This window comes from Ovis canadensis, chromosome 12 (genome assembly GCF_042477335.2).
Source record: "Ovis canadensis isolate MfBH-ARS-UI-01 breed Bighorn chromosome 12, ARS-UI_OviCan_v2, whole genome shotgun sequence".
Lineage (NCBI taxonomy): Eukaryota > Metazoa > Chordata > Mammalia > Artiodactyla > Bovidae > Ovis > Ovis canadensis.
The window spans coordinates 16,636,071-16,652,274 of NC_091256.1; the positions used below are offsets into that span (position 1 = coordinate 16,636,071).

At 38.3% G+C, this 16,204-nt stretch overlaps 1 protein-coding gene across 1 annotated transcript in view; it reads right to left on the minus strand.

The window, feature by feature from the left end:
• The window catches only part of LOC138416355 (complement factor H-related protein 3-like), a 35,765-nt gene extending 28,571 nt beyond the window's left edge, over positions 1-7,194 (minus strand). Inside the window, 4 exon segments of the mRNA XM_069545367.1 lie at positions 1,371-1,493; positions 1,496-1,540; positions 1,954-2,148; positions 7,069-7,194. Coding sequence (XP_069401468.1) covers positions 1,371-1,493; positions 1,496-1,540; positions 1,954-2,148; positions 7,069-7,126 — 421 coding nt within the window. The 5' untranslated portion in view covers positions 7,127-7,194.
• Positions 7,195-16,204: the final 9,010 nt, after the last annotated feature.

Below are 16,204 nucleotides of genomic sequence, written 5' to 3' on the forward strand. Positions count from 1 at the left end.
TAGCTACTGTTGTGTCTGACTCTTTTGAGAATCAATAGACTGTAGCCGTCCAGGGTCCTGTGTCCATGGGATTTCTCAGGCAAGGATACTGGAGTGGGTTGCCATTTCCTTCTCCACTGTTTTCTTCTATCTCAATGAAATTCTTAAGCAATTACTTTGAATTGCTAATCAGACAAATCGTCCATATCCATTTTTGGGGTTCAGTAACTGAAAAACTATTGTGTTTCTCTGTTGACATTTTAGTCCTTTGATGTCTATGTCCATTGAAGTCTCAGGTTGCTGTGTTTGCCTTTAACGAAGCAGTCACTCCCTCCAGTCTTTACAGACTGACCTGGGGAGGGAAGTACACTGTCACACTGATAGGGATTTTGAGACTTTTTCAGACCTTTTTTAAGGACACACCTGTCCCATGTACTCAGTTCCTCCTAGGAGAGAATTCTGAAGCCCATATGCTTCTACCAATGCAGCAAAGACAGTCTCTGTGCCGACAGTTTTCTGGCTGCTTCCCTGGGGCAATGTCAAATGCTCACATTTGTGTGCTTTCTCACAGACCCACGGGGACAGGTTAGCTTCTAGATGTCCCACAGGCCATCTGCAAAAGTCTAGATGTCGCCGTGGGGACTTACACAGGGAGCTGGCCCTAGGGAGGGGGATGTGGCTGAGATGAGGGGCCCAGGGGTAAGCAGGACCACATGCACAGTGTCTGCAATGGTTTGGGGCTCCCTGGTGGGGTCTCCACATGGTCAGTAGGACTCATGTCCCTTGAAGAATTCTAGCCCTGGATGCTGTGCTTCTAGCCTCTCCCCACCCCCCAGCCATATAGGTGACCCCATTGTCCTAGATAAGGGGAGAAAGAAGAGGGCTGGAAGATGAGGACGTGGCACTTGCTCACACGCTCTTATTTCCCCCACAGGTATAATCCTATGTTGAGGTACCTGTCTTTGCACTAAGCAGTGCCACCTCAGGGGCTAAATGAGGCTACTGCTCTAACCCTCAGTGATGCGTCCTGTATTAAACCTTTGTGTTCTAGCAGCATGCTGTCGTGTCTCTGCTAGACTCCTGGACCCCCCACAAAGATCCTCTTCACCACAAATGATGGTCAAAGTCTGCGTTTATATCAGGAGAGACAGTGAGATTCCTGCCATCTTTCTGACCTCACTCTGTTATTACAGCTTTCTTCTTTGTGGATCTTTTTCTATTTTCTTGACTAATGTCTATCAATACATGTATTTTGTTATATTCTTATCAAGAAGCCTATAGATACACTCATAGACACTTGTAAACAATAAAATTAAATTGGTCTTTGGCAAAACAAAAATTTGATATAAACTTTTTGAGTGGAAAATGGGATCTCAGCCCAGTTTACTCACTGACACAGATGCATCTGGGAGGAGGAGACCAGCCACTCTCTGTGCAGGTCATTGTTTTCTGATTATTTTGAAGACTGTAGCCATGATAGCAGCAAACCCTTACTGTTTCACCCTGTACAACTTTTTTTCACTACTTGAGTTATATCCATTTTTCAAATTATTGAAAATACTTTCTCCTAAGGATCATAAAATAATATGATAGAAAAAAACATAAATTTGTTAAAATAGAACCTTAAAGATTAACCTTATAGAATTTAAGGTGAATGCACTAGTATTCAAATATAATACATAACAATAAAAATGAAAGCTACTACCAGATTTTTTACAAATGAAAATCAACATTCCATATTATTTTTCTTTAGTTATGATTAAAGTATGTATAAATGATGCAGATATTCTTATAAAGTCTGTATCTCACAGGATTTACATGAAAAGCCTCTAGTAAAGGGAAAATCTATTTGCATGGTTTTTTTCATAGAACTCACCCCTTGGCCTTACTGTTGTTACACAACACTTAACTCAGTTGTATACTTTTGTCTCTTCACTCTTTCAAAGATTTATGCCTATAAATTTAAATAGGTTTACTTTCTGAGGCATGGTTCTTCTGGAGACCATCCTTCTGCTGTGCAAGTCAGGTAATCTGAGGAATATTGTGAAGGAGGCACAAAATACTGATCAGAGTTATAGAGAAACTGTTGATTTACATGAGCTGGAAAGTATCCACTGTATGAATGATATAGCCATCCATGTTTTATTACTGGATAATTACAATGTTTCCCTTGGAATAAAAAAAATAATGTTTTACCTCATTATATAATCAAATTTGAAATTAACATTACCTCTATGAATTACATTCTCGTTCAGTTAATTACACTCACTACATTATGGTTTTTAGGAAAAGAAAAGTTACAGAAAACTCAGATGATTGAAGTATGTAAAGAGGTCCTTGATATTGAAGGTCAAATTATGTCTTGTGAGTCATATCATATAAAATTTGTATGTGGATTCACTTGGTAGAAAACTATACAGACTTATTAAATGAATTCTCCTTAAGTGGGAAAGTGCTAACCATGGTTGACTAAATTAGCATCTTAGTCAAGAGATGAAAGTACAGATTTTATCTTGTGGCTCATCTGACTTCTTTTTCTTTCTTTTCCATTCTTATCAGAAACCAACATCCTGACACTTCTTCTCAGTCCAAGTCAATGTAGAAAGAAAACAGTGTTTTGGTTTTTTTTCCAATTAACATTCACTTCTTTAATTTTCTGTTTATTGGAAACATGTGATATATATATATATCAGTTCAGTTCAGTTCAGTTCAGTTGCTCAGTCATGTCCGACTCTTTGCAACCCCATTAATTGCAGCACACCAGACCTCCATGTCCATCACCAACTCCCAGAGTTCACTCAAACTCACATCCATCGAGTCTCTCTATATATATCGAGTCGGTGATGCCATCCAGCCATCTCATCCTCTGTCGTCCCCTTTTCCTCCTGCCCCCAATCCCTCCCAGCATCAGAGACTTCTCCAGTGAGTCAACTCTTCTCATGAGGTGGCCAAAGTACTAGAGTTTCAGCTTTAGCATCATTCCTTCCAAAGAACACCCCAAGCTGATCTCCTTTAGAGTGGACTGGTTGGATCTCCTTGCAGTCCAAGGGACTCTCAAGAGTCTTCTCCAACACCACAGTTCAAAAGCATCAATTCTTCAGTGCTCAGCTTTCTTCACAGTCCAACTCTCACATCCATACATGACTACTGGACAAACCCTTAAACCACAATAATTTTCATAGATCTAATCACACAGGGAAGTAACATTATTGTTTAATCTACTTTTTGTAGATTAGAATAATTTCTCTTAATCCTTGAATTTTACAAATTTCATCATGTATGTCAAGATATGTGTATTTAACAATAATACCATGTTGGGCAAACTTGAGTGTTTGTATTTGCAGGAGTCAAGTGAAATGAACTCAACTAACTTTGTTATTACATTGAAGAGAGACTTCAGTCCTTATTATCTGAGTTCAGATCTAGTACAGGTATTCACCTTATTTTGATGCTTCAAAGAACATGAATACAGTAAAATAATCCACTGAGACTCACTTGCAAAAGGTACACAAAGAGGGCATAATTAAAAGTAAACGTCATTGCTATCACTGCCCTGAGCTATTTCCCTCCTCTCTTTTATTTGGTCACATGTGAATCTGTCTTTGTCTCTCTAACCAGATCATTTACTGAAGCACATACATAGTCCACTATGGTCAGAGCGGCACTGACTCTGTCAGGACTCAGAACAACCTCATTCTCCTCTTACACTTCTACCAATACAAGTTCTGGTCTCACGAGCAGGCTTGGCTGTCCATCATAGTGTTGGCTCAGATTGATCTCAAAATTGAGATCAATTATTCACTAAGTTGTAAAAGTGTTTCTAGTCTTTCTGTATTTGTGCTGCGTATTTCTATGATCCAGGCCCAGGATCTTATAATTATCACAGTCAAATATCACATTACTGAGTCCAACCTCACACATGGGCATCTTTCTGAGTGATGAACCTGTCCTAATGTGGGTTCACTTTCAGTACCTCAGGATCATTCCAGGCACATCTTCTTTGCTCCATTAAACTGGTTGATGATACAAAACAGCAATGGAGCAGGCCTGAGAACAAAATCCTGCATCTGATAATCAGCTTATTTAATGAAATTATGAATATCTGATGAACTATTTAACTGGCCAATTTCCTCATCTTGTCTACAAGAACTTTACAAGGTCCCTTGTGGGATAACTTTTCTGTGATATAAATATATTTGGGTTGATCTGCCATTTTCATAGGGCTTCCCCTATGGCTCAGTGGGTAAAGAATTTACCTGTAATGCAGAAGACAAAGGAGCTGTAGCTTTGATCCCTGGGTCAATCATATTCCCTTGCAGAAGGAAGTGGCAACCCACTCCAGTAATCTTGCCTGGAGAATTCCATGGACAGAGGAGTCTGGAGGGCTATAGTCCAAAGGGTCGCAAAGAGTTGGACATGATTGAGGGACTAAGCACACAGCACCATTTTCATAAATCCATCTTAAACAAGTTTAAATATCTTTAGTATAATTCTTATGTAGATTGAAATCTGTTTAATACTGCTAACACCATCATTTAAAAAAAATTAAAAAAGAAATTATGCTTTTTGTGGAGGCTTCCTCCTCCCTGTCTGGGGTCAATGGCCCTGAGGAAAGCTACCTGTCTCTCAAGCAAGCTGCAGAGATGCTCCAGTGGTCAGGAGAGTGAGCCAACTTGGAAGCAAAGATTCCAGCCCAGCTGAGCATCCAGGTGACAGCAGCCCATGTCATTACCCAGTTGCCCCCCAAATAGAGTGACACATAGCTAGCCAATGAAACCTTTTCCTTATTCCTGACTCACAGGAGCTCTAAGAATATGGAGGTGTATTGTCTTAAGCCAATATGTTCTCTAGAAAATTTGTTAATTAGGACTATGTATCTAATACAATGGGCATCCCAGTTGGTGCTAGTGGTAAAGAACAAACCCGCCTGCCAATGCAGGAGACATAGTACAGGCAGATTCGATCCTTGGGTTTGGATGATCACCTGGAGGCGGACATGGCAACCCACTCCAGTATTCTTGCCTAGAAAATTCCATGGACAGAGAAGCCTGGTGGGCTAGAGTCGATGGGGAGGCAAAGAATCAGACATGACTGACATGACTTAGCATGCAGGCATCTACAACAATAGGTGTTAGGTGACGTGGGTTTTACTTAATGGCTTGAATCTGATATTACAATTATTTTACATGCTAAAAATTTCATAAGTGCACCCATAAATTATGAAAAAAACCTTTGCTTAAATATTTGAACATTTAGCTTTAAGACCACTTTTGGAAAGAGTTCAGCTGTTAATGAGAAGACAAGTGTTGCACTGGAATATCTGGTGAAGATTTGTCAAAGTTTCACATTTCTCTTTCATATTGTATAGTCTTTCTCCTCTTGTTTGGAAATATGTCTGTAGTCTTATTCTAGTTGATGAATAAATCATCACTCATATACCTGAGAATCAGGAGAAACAATTCATGTCTGCATGCTCCTCAGTAAGAATAATGGTGATGCAGCCTTTCTTATATGTGATCTGGGGCCTGAGCTGCTCTTTATTGTAACACTAAGGACTGGACAAGGAGCTTTATTGTGTTGTAAATGTTGTTCATGGAGAAAATTGCCTAATGGACTAAAATAACATGCAACAAATTATCAGATGAATAATGCAGAGTGATGCATACTCTATTCACACCTTGAATTTCATGAGGTATCATAAAATTCATTAGAGTTTTCATTTACAAAAACTTGAAGACAGATAGATTATTAAAGAAAATGAAAGACAAAAACATCATAATAAAGAACATATAAGTTTTATAGTTTGGAGTAAAATCTTTGCTTTTGATATGATTTAATTACTTATATTAATACATTTATATAATTTAATTTTTGTTTTCTTTAATTTTTATTGGAGTTGCTTTAAAATGTTGGGTTATCTTCTTTTGTACATCAAAATGAATCAGTTATATGAAAATATATATTTATCTCCCCTTTTTTTGGATTTCCTTTCAATTTATGTCACCAGAGAGCATTGAGTGGAGCTGCCTATGATACAGAGTAAGTTCTCATTAGTTATCTATTTTACCCACAACTGCCAGGACATGGAATCAACCTAAATGTCCATCAACAGAAGAATAGATGCAGAAGAAGTGGTACATATACACAATGAAATATTACTCAGCCATAAAATGCAATGAAATTGTGCAATTTGCAGAGATGTGCATAGACCTAGAGACTTTCATACAGAGTGAAGAAAGTCAGAAAGAGAAAAATAAATATTGTATAATATTGCTTATATATGGAAGCTAGAAAAATGCGACAGATGAACTTATTTGAAAAGCAAACATAGAGATACAGGCATAGAGAATGGATGTATAGATACAAGGGGGCCCAAGAGTAGAGGGATGAATTGAGAGACTGAGCCTGACATGTAATAGATAACTAATGAAAAGAACTTATAAGTTTAAAAATAAAAGTGACAAGTTTTTTAAGGTTGTCAACATTTACATTTCTCTCTGAAAATAATTCTAAATGTATTGGCACTACACTTGAAATTAAGACTGTATTTCACATTTTGTAAAAAGAAAATATATCTGGTACCTAAGCTAGTTTTTTTTTTAAATTAACAGTGATGTTAATGACCTTTAATAGACTTATTAAACTATAATCACAATAAGGTCAACTGAACATATTTAAAATAGATTTGAACCTGGAAAAATATATTTGAACCTGTAAAATTGTAAAAATAACCATTTTTCTACAAAGTTTCCTCATATTACAAGTAAGACTCTCCTAAACATTCTGGAATTATAATCTACTTTTCTGTGACACATTTTCTATTCACATTTTCATGAGCATATTCACATGACCCAATAATCTACATAGAGTACCTTTTTGGTACTTTTTGGAACTCAGATGACATAGAAAAGTATTCATTTTGTTTTCCCCTTTTAGGTGAATGTCTGATCATTTTTCCATTAAGGTATTCTTATGGTTACCTCACAGTGCAGACTATTTTAACCCGTTTATTCAATCAAAAATACACAAAGGAAAGTAGATAGTTATATTTAGGAGGAGGGCTGAGTGTTCATATCTGTTTCAACTTACCCTGTCCATGAGCAGTGTAAAACCACAAGGTGAGAAGAACATTGATTAAAAACAACATGTTAGATTTTCCCAATGGTACATTCACACAAATACTCCAGTTGCACTGTTTAGGGTTCAAAAATCTGCTTCATTTGCAGTTACCTGAGCGACTTCACTTTCACTTTTCACTTTCACGCATTGGAGAAGGAAATGGCAACCCACTCCAGTGTTCTTGCCTTGAGAATCCCAGGGACGGAGGAGCCTGGTGGGCTGCCCTCTCTTGGGTCGCACAGAGTTGGGCATGACTGAAGCGACTTAGCAGCAGCAGCAGCAATAGTTACACAGGCATACGTGTGTGTTAAAACAATTATCAATCAGATTAAGATTAACTTTAGGTGTTTAGTTATTTATATGTTTAACTTTGCTGAAAAAATTACCATTTTCAGAATAAAATGTAAAGGTAAAAGTTACAATCCAATCCAGAGGACACACCTTATGTCTCAAATCAAAAGGACTTGAGAGCGCCTTGAGTCTTTATCACCAAACACAAGAATTTGGGGCTATTGGTAATACTAGTTTCTACTGAAATGAAATCCTATATGAAAATTAGACATAATTTGTGAATGGGGTGCTATTTTCACTTTCAACATTTTAATGCTTCTTTTTTTATGTATACCTTCTATAAAAATAGTTGTGGACATTTCCATAAGCTAAAATTTCCATACAACTTATGTTTTCATAGAGAAAACTACAGATTGTTTAAATGTTTATCAATAAAAGAATGTTGAAAAGAAAAAGAAAAAGTTACCTGTGACAGATTCATGTTGATGTATGGCAAAATCAATACAATACTGTAAAGTAATTATCCTCCAATTAAAATAAATAAATTTATATTTTTTAAAAAAGTTATTGTTTTTCTTCAAAAGTTCAATTCTCATTGAACACACACCTCCACTCCAAAAAAGAAATAGTGTAGTTATGGAACATGGAGAGACTTCAAAAGGCATGAAGGAACATTTGGGATGATGAAAATATTCTACATCTTGATTATAGAGTAATTGTATAGATGTACTGGGAAGGAAATGGAAACTTACTCCAGTATTCTTGCCTGGGAAATACCATGGACAGAGAAGCTTGGCAGGCTACCCTCCATGGGATCACAAGAGTTGGACACAGCCTGTCACGACATAACTATATATATTTTATGAGACTCATCATGTTGCATATTTAGAATAGACAGGTTAAACATGTCTAATCTAAAGGTAATGGGAAGTTCCTCAGAGCTCTAGGCAGGGGAAAATAGGACTTTAGAATTCTCCAAAGAAACTAAAAGACCAAGGCAATAATAGAAGAGCATTTTCATAAAAGTTAAGAAAGGAAAATGAAAATCAAGAGTTTTATATCCATACAACCAGGCAGCCAAGTATTACACTACAAAAAATAATTTTAATTGTGCAAGAACTCATAGGACACTATTGATCTACAGATGCACACATTCCATGGCTTTAGCTACATGCTTAGTCACCCAGTCGTGTCTGACTTTTGCTATCCTTTGGATTTTAGCCCGCCAGTCTCCTCTGTCCATGAGATTTTCTAGGCAAGAATAAGGGTGAGGATTTCCATTTCCTCCTCCACAGAATCTTCACAAACCAGCAATCAAACTAGTATTTCCTATGTTTCCTGCACTGCAGGCAGATTCTTTAAATGTTGAGCCATCAAGGAACTGCCTCCATGCATGTAAGGGGCACCTTAAATATGGAATCTACATTATTCCACCTGAATGAAGAGTTCGAAAAAATAGAAAGAAGAGATAAGAAAGCATCCTTAAGTGAACAATGCAAAGAAATAGAGGAAAGCAATAGAATGATAAAGACTAAAGATCTTTTCAAGAAAATTAGAAATACAAAAGGAACATTTCATGCAAATATGGGCACTGAAGGATAGAAACAGTTGGACCTAATAGAAGCAGAAGACATTAAGAAGAGGTGGCACGAATACATAGAAAATCTGTACAAAAATACAAAAAACCTCGAATAGCCAAAGCAATCTTGAGAAAGAATGGAACTGGAGGAATCAACCTGCCTGACTTCAGGCTCCACTACAAAGCCACAGTTATCAAGACAGTATGGTACTGGCACAAAGACAGAAATATAGATCGATGGAACAACATAGAAAGCCCAGAGATAAATCCACACACCTGTAGACACCTTATCTTCAACAAAGGAGGCAAGAATATGCAATGGATTAAAGGCAATCTCTTTAACAAGTGGTGCTGGACAAAGTGATCAACCACTTGTAAAAGAATAAAACTAGAACACTTTATAACACCATACACAAAAATGAACTCAAAATAGATTAAAGATCTAAACATAAGACCAGAAACTATAAAACTCCTAGAGGAGAATATAGGCAAAACACTCTCCGACATACATCACAACAGGATCCTCTATGATCCACCTCCCAGAATTCTGGAAATAAAAGCAAAAATAAACAAATGGGATCTAATTAAAATTAAAAGCTTCTGCACAACAAAGGAAACTATAAGTAAGGTGAAAAGATGGCCTTCGGAATGGGAGGAAATAATAGCAAATGAAGCAACTGACAAACAACTAATCTCAAAAATATACAAGCAACTTATGCAGCTCAATTCCAGAAAAATAAACGACCCAATCAAAAAATGGGCCAAAGAACTAAATAGACATTTCTCCAAAGAAGACATACAGATGGCTAACAAACACATGAAAAGATGCTTTACATCACTGTTTGTCATAGAAATGCAAATCAAAACCACAATGAGGTACCATTTCACACCAGTCAGAATGGCTGTGATCCAAAAGTCTACAAGCAATAAATGCTGGAGAGGGTGTGGAGAAAAGGGAACCCTCTTACACTGTTGGTAGGGATGCAAACTAGTACAGCCACTATGGAGAACAGTGTGGAGATTCCTTAAAAAACTGGAAATAGAACTGCCTTATGACCCAGCAATCCCACTGCTGGGCATACACACCGAGGAAACCACAATTGAAAGAGACACGTGTACCCCAGTATTCATCGCAGCACTGTTTATAATAGCCAGAACATGGAAGCAACCTAGATGTCCATCAGCAGATGAATGGATAAGAAAGCTGTGGTACATATACACAATGGAGTATTATTCAGCCATTGAAAAGAATACATTTGAATCCATTCTAATGAGGTGGATAAAACTGAAGCTGATTATACAGAGTGAAGTAAGCCAGAAAGGAAATCACTAATACAGTATACTAACACATATATATGGAATTTAGAAAGATGGTAATGATAACCCTGTTTGTGAGACAGCAAAAGAGACACAGATGTATAAAACAGTGTTTTGGACTCTGTGGGAGAGGGAGAGGGTGGGATGATTTGGGAGAATGGCATTGAAACATGTATAATATCATGTAAGAAATGAATTGCCAGTCTAAATTCGATGCAGGATACAAGATGCTTGGGGCTGGTGCAGTGGGATGATCCAGAGAGATGGTATAGGGAGGGAGATGGGAGGGGGGTTCAGGATTGGTAACACGTGTACACTCGTGGTGGATTCATGTTGATGTATGGCAAAACCAATACAGTATTGTAAAGAAAAATAAAGTGAAACAAAAAAAAAACTAAAAAAACAAAAAAAAGGTCTTAATGAACCAGATAACCATGATGGTGTGATCGCTCACCTAGAGCCAGAAATCCTGGAGTGTGAAGTCAAGTGGGCCTGAGGAAGCATCACTGCAAACAAAGCTAGTGGAGTTGATGGAGTTCCACCTGTGCCATTTCAAATCCTAAAAGATAATGCCAATAAAGCACTGCACTCAATATGCCAGCTAATTTGGAAAACTCAGCAGAGGCCCCAGGACTGGAAAAGGTCAGTTTTCTTTCTAACCTCAAAGAAGGACAATGCCATAGAATATTCAAACTATCACATAACTATGTTCATTTCACATATTGTCAATATAATGCTCAAAATCTTTCAAGCTAAGCTTCAACAGTATGTGAACGGAACTGAGACTTCCAGATCTATAAGCTTGATTTAGAAAAGGCAGAAGAACCAGAGATCAAATTGCCAGCATCTGCTGGATCATAGATAAAGCAAGGGAATTCCAGAAAAACATATACTTCTGCTTCATTGACTACACTAAAGCCTTTGACTTTGTGGATCACAACAAACTGTGGAAAATTCAGGAGACAGGCATTCCAGACCACCTTGGAAACCTGTATGCAGGTCAAGAAGCAATATTTAGAACCAGACATGGAACAATGAGCCAGTTCCAAATTGAGATATGAGTACATCAAGGCTGCATATTGTCACCATGTTATTTAACTTTATGTGGAGTACATCATGCGAAATGCTGGGATGGATGACTCACAAACTGAAATCAAGATTGCCAGATAAATATTAACAACCTCAGATGTGCCAATGACACCAGCTCTTTGCAGAGAGCCAAGATGAACTGAAGAATCTCTTGATGAAGGTGAAAGAATCGAGTGAAAAGGCTGGCTTAAACCTCAGCATGAAAAAGCTAAGATTCTGGCATCCAGTCCCATCACTTCATGAGAAATAGATGGGGAAACAATGGAAATAGAGACAGATTTCATTTTTGAGGACTCAAAAATCACTGACAAGAGTTACTGCAGCCTCAAAATTAAAAAGAAAAAAAAAACTGCTCCTTGGAAGAAAAACTATGACAAATGTAGATAGAATTTTAAAAAGCATCACTTTGTCAAAAAAGGCCTATATATTCAAGCTATGGTTTTTCCAGTAATCATGTACGGATGTGAGAGGTGGATCATAAAGGAGGCTGTGCACCAAAGAATTGATGCTTTCAAACAGTGGTGTTCTCCTGAGAGTCTCTTGAAGGGCGATGAAATGAAACCAGTCAATCCTAAAGGAAATCTACCCTGTATACTCATTGGAAAGACTGATGCTGAAGCTGAAGCTCCAATACTTGGGCCACCTGATGTGAAGAGCTAACTCACTGGAAAAGACCTTGATGTTGAGAAAGATTGAGGAAAGGAGGAGAAGGGGTTGACAGAGGATGAGATGGTTGGATGGCATCATTGACCCAATGGGTATGAGTTTGAGCAAATTCCTAAGATAGTGAGAGACAAGAAAGCCTGGTGAGGTGCTGTCCAAGGGGTTGCAAATAGTTGGACACAAATGACTGAACAACAAAACGAAGCTTAATCCACCAGATGGCACTGTTCAGTTTCTAAAGAAGGGTTTTCTGTTGTTGTTGTTTTTAATTATTTTATGGGTAAGGTAAGAAGGGGACTTGAAGATTCTGAGACTCTTTTTGCTTTAATATACATTTCAAAAGGTGATGTGGGAAATGGGCAATATCATGATATTAAATATTTTGTATATTTTTTTCCACAGCTGAGACTGAAATAAGAACTGGGGCATGGATAGACTTATATTTGTATGAATTAAATATTCTGCAAAGTAGAAAGAATGTAACCGAATCATGGCAGGAGTAGGAAGAGATGAATGGAATAAAAACACTGACCACTGAGAAGTAGGTGAGTGTTCAAACATCCCACTTACAACTGGCAGTAAGGTGTCAAATGGTGGAGTATAGTGAAAACAGGAATGGTGTTCTATGAAATACACTATACAGGTTTAGACATATAGAAAAGCACAAAACTTTCGCAGATAACAAAGTAAATGTAAAAGCACAAAAGGAAAGAGGAGTGTACATATTTCAACATAAGATGCTATAGCAGTTTCCACCAAACATGAGTCATATTTATAAGCATGTGCAGTGTGAAACTGTCTATTAAAGAATGGGTCCTTCAACTGACTTAACTTTATTCTGTCCTTATACAAGGAGCACACCTAATCAGAGTGACCTAGGAAACTAAACCTGATTTATGCACTGCAATTGGCCAGGCTTGGAGGAGACAGAGACAGGGAGAGATGTGGAGAGTGAGACAGAGTATTATGAGGTAAGATAGAATTTAGATTTAAGAAATTTTTGGGCTCCAAAATCACTGCAGATAGTGATTGCAGCCATGAAATTAAAAGACGCTTACTCCTTGGAAGGAAATTTATGACCACCCTAGATAGCCTATAGAAAAGCAGAGACATTACTTTGCCAACAAAGGTCCATCAAGTCAAGGCTATGGTTTTTCCAGTGGTCATGTATGGACATGAGAGTTGGACTGTGAAGAAAGCTGAGCGCCAAAAAATTGATGCTTTTGAACTGTGGTGTTGGAGAAGACTCCTGAAAGTCCCTTGGACTGCAAGGGGATTCAACCAGTCCATTCGAAAGGAGATCAGTCCTGGGTGTTCATTGGAAGGACTGATGCTGAAGCTGAAACTCCAGTACTTTGGTCACCTCATGCAAAGAGTTGACTCATTGGAAAAGACCCTGATTTTGGGAGGGATTGGGGGCAGGAGGAGAAGGAGATAACAGAGGATGAGATGGCTGGATGGCATCACTGACTCGATGGACGTGAGTCTGAGTGAACTTCGGGAGTTGGTGAGGGACAGGTAGGCCTGGCGTGCTGTGATGCATGGAGTTGCAAAGAGTGGGACACGACTGAGCGACTGAACTGAAATGAATGGAACAAACAGCTCAGCAGGTAAAGAATCCGCCTGCAATGCAGGAGACACAGGAGATGCAGGTTGGATCCCTGGCTCAGGAAGAGCACCTGGAGGAGGGCATGCCAATCCACTGCAGTACTCTTGCCTGAAGAATTCCATGGACGGAGGAGCCTGGCAGGCTACTGTCCATGAGGTTGCAAGGAGTCTGAGAGAACTGAGAGAATAAGCTCACGACCAAGCACACAGAGGAACAAAGGACACTGCACAATGCAAAAAGCCCAAATCACAATAAAAACTTACCAGGTTGGGAAACTTGTGCTAGATCCAGAAACAAGAGGTTCTACTGCTCCTGGATGTACCTTCAGCTTCCAACCACCCCTCTGTTGTTGGAGATATGGTTTTGCAGTTAGTTCTGGGTCTAGAGAAGAAGAGGAACAGGCTAGCAGGAATCTAACAGGATTTTTCCTTTGGATCACCACATCTCCACGTGGAGATCTCTCACCAGATTTCTGTCTCTAACTAGTGTGGGCAGCTGCCTCACTGGTAGAGCTGGAGAAATCTTCTGGTTTCTGATTTCCCACTCCAATCTATGGGCAAAACTCAGGGACAACCTGAAAACCAAAAGAATCTGAAACAGTTTATAAGCGCTAACCTCTAAGAGGGCATAGCAGTGTGTAGAAGGTGGTTTGGTGCTTGGCAACACCAGTAAATAATCAGTGTAGTTCACCATTGTCCACCACAATAACAACAATGATGCTTCTACATAACAATATTAAATCTGTCTCCTAAAATGAAGATTCCTTTGTTCTCTTTCTATAGGCTGAAGTTAAAACTTCCAAGAGTCAAATTATTTCTATTTGGTGACATTATCATCTTTTTAATTTAGTCATAACTCCAATAGGTGTCTTGTATTTTGAAAAAGGGAATGGCTTTTCTTTAAAACCATAAAGTCAAAGAGGAAAATGTAGTTAAAAATTTACAAGTATGTTTATAAGAATCAAACTAGAAAGCACAATGAAACAATCCTCAAAGCAGACCCAAAAAGTAGACTCTGTTGAAATTATAAATTCGTTTTTATATACCTGGTAATATATCTGCCTTATCTTCAGCTGGCAATGAAAAAGTCCATGTCCCTTACCTTGTGGGGTTAACCTAAACTTCATTTCCAAGTGGTCAGAATCTAGAGGGATCTCACACATAATCAGTTCCTGCTGTCTTCTATTAACCTTAATAGGAACATGGAAAAGTGCAAAGGAGAAGCCTCAGAGAATATCCTCATCCAAATATAGTTTCCTGTCCATGTAGCAATAGACAATGACCGCTTGGTGGCTGAGTTCGATGTTCCCAGCCTGTGTTCATATCAATCTCTGTGCCTGACAGTTCAATGACATAAAAGGCTTAAGATAACAAATAGTTACTTTTCACTTCCAGGAAAGGGAAGTATCCATTTTTCCGGTGAAAAGATCTTATACTATGAACTAAACCTTGCACTTTGGCAGAATAAGAATTTGTAAGCCTGGAAAACAATGTTATTAGTGATTTTACATCTTAACAAATGCAAACAAAATTATAATCAACACAACCTATTACTAATACTTAGTAAAAAGAAAGAAAGAAAGAAAGAAAGAAATACAAGAAATCAAGTTCTTTCAAAGACAAATAGAAATTTTCTTTGTTCAATCAATTTATAGCCATTGATATGATACAGTGCCAATATGTACCATCCCAACAAATCTGCAACAATGTTAGGGTTTGTGATGTTGTGATTTTCAATAAAAAAAGATATAGTTGGTCTTTGTCCCCGTTTTGGGCACAGAACTCCAGAAACTCTCGGAATTTCCTATATGTCTTTTGTTATGTTAATACAGTAACTTTGGTAAATCTTCTAATGATGGAGGCTAGTTGTTCGGGGAAACAACCATATGACTAGATGGTTGAAACAATGATCCTACCCTCCTGATGTCCAGCAAAGGGCAAGGGACTGGAGGTTTCATCAGTTAGCAATGGTGAAAAAATAAATAATTTATGCCCATGTAGTGATGCGTTGTTTTTGCTTTGGCTCCATCCCTTCGTTCTTTCTGTAGTTATTTCTCCTCTGATCTCCAGTAGCATATTGGGCACCTAATGACCTGGTGAGTTCCTCTTTTGGTATCCTATCATATTGTCTTTTCATACTGTTCATGGGGTTCCCAAGGCAAGAATACTGAAGTGGCTTGCCATTCCCTTCTCCAGTGGATCACGTTCTGTCAGTTGTGGATGTGACTGGTGATAGAAGCAAGATCTGATGCTGTAAAGAGCAATACTGCATTGGCCTTGGAATGCGGAATGAAGCAGGGCAAAGACTAATAGAGTTTTGCAAAGAAAATGTACTGGCCGTAGCAAACACCCTCTTCCAACAACACAAGAGAAGACTCTACACATGGACATCACCAGATGGTCAACACCGAAGTCAGACTGAGTATATTCTATGCAGCCAAAGATGGAGAAGCTCTATACAGTTAACAAAAACAAGACCAGGAGCCGACTGTGGCTCAGATCATGAACTCCTTATTACCAAATTCAGACTCAAATTGAAGAAAGTAGGGAAAACCGCTA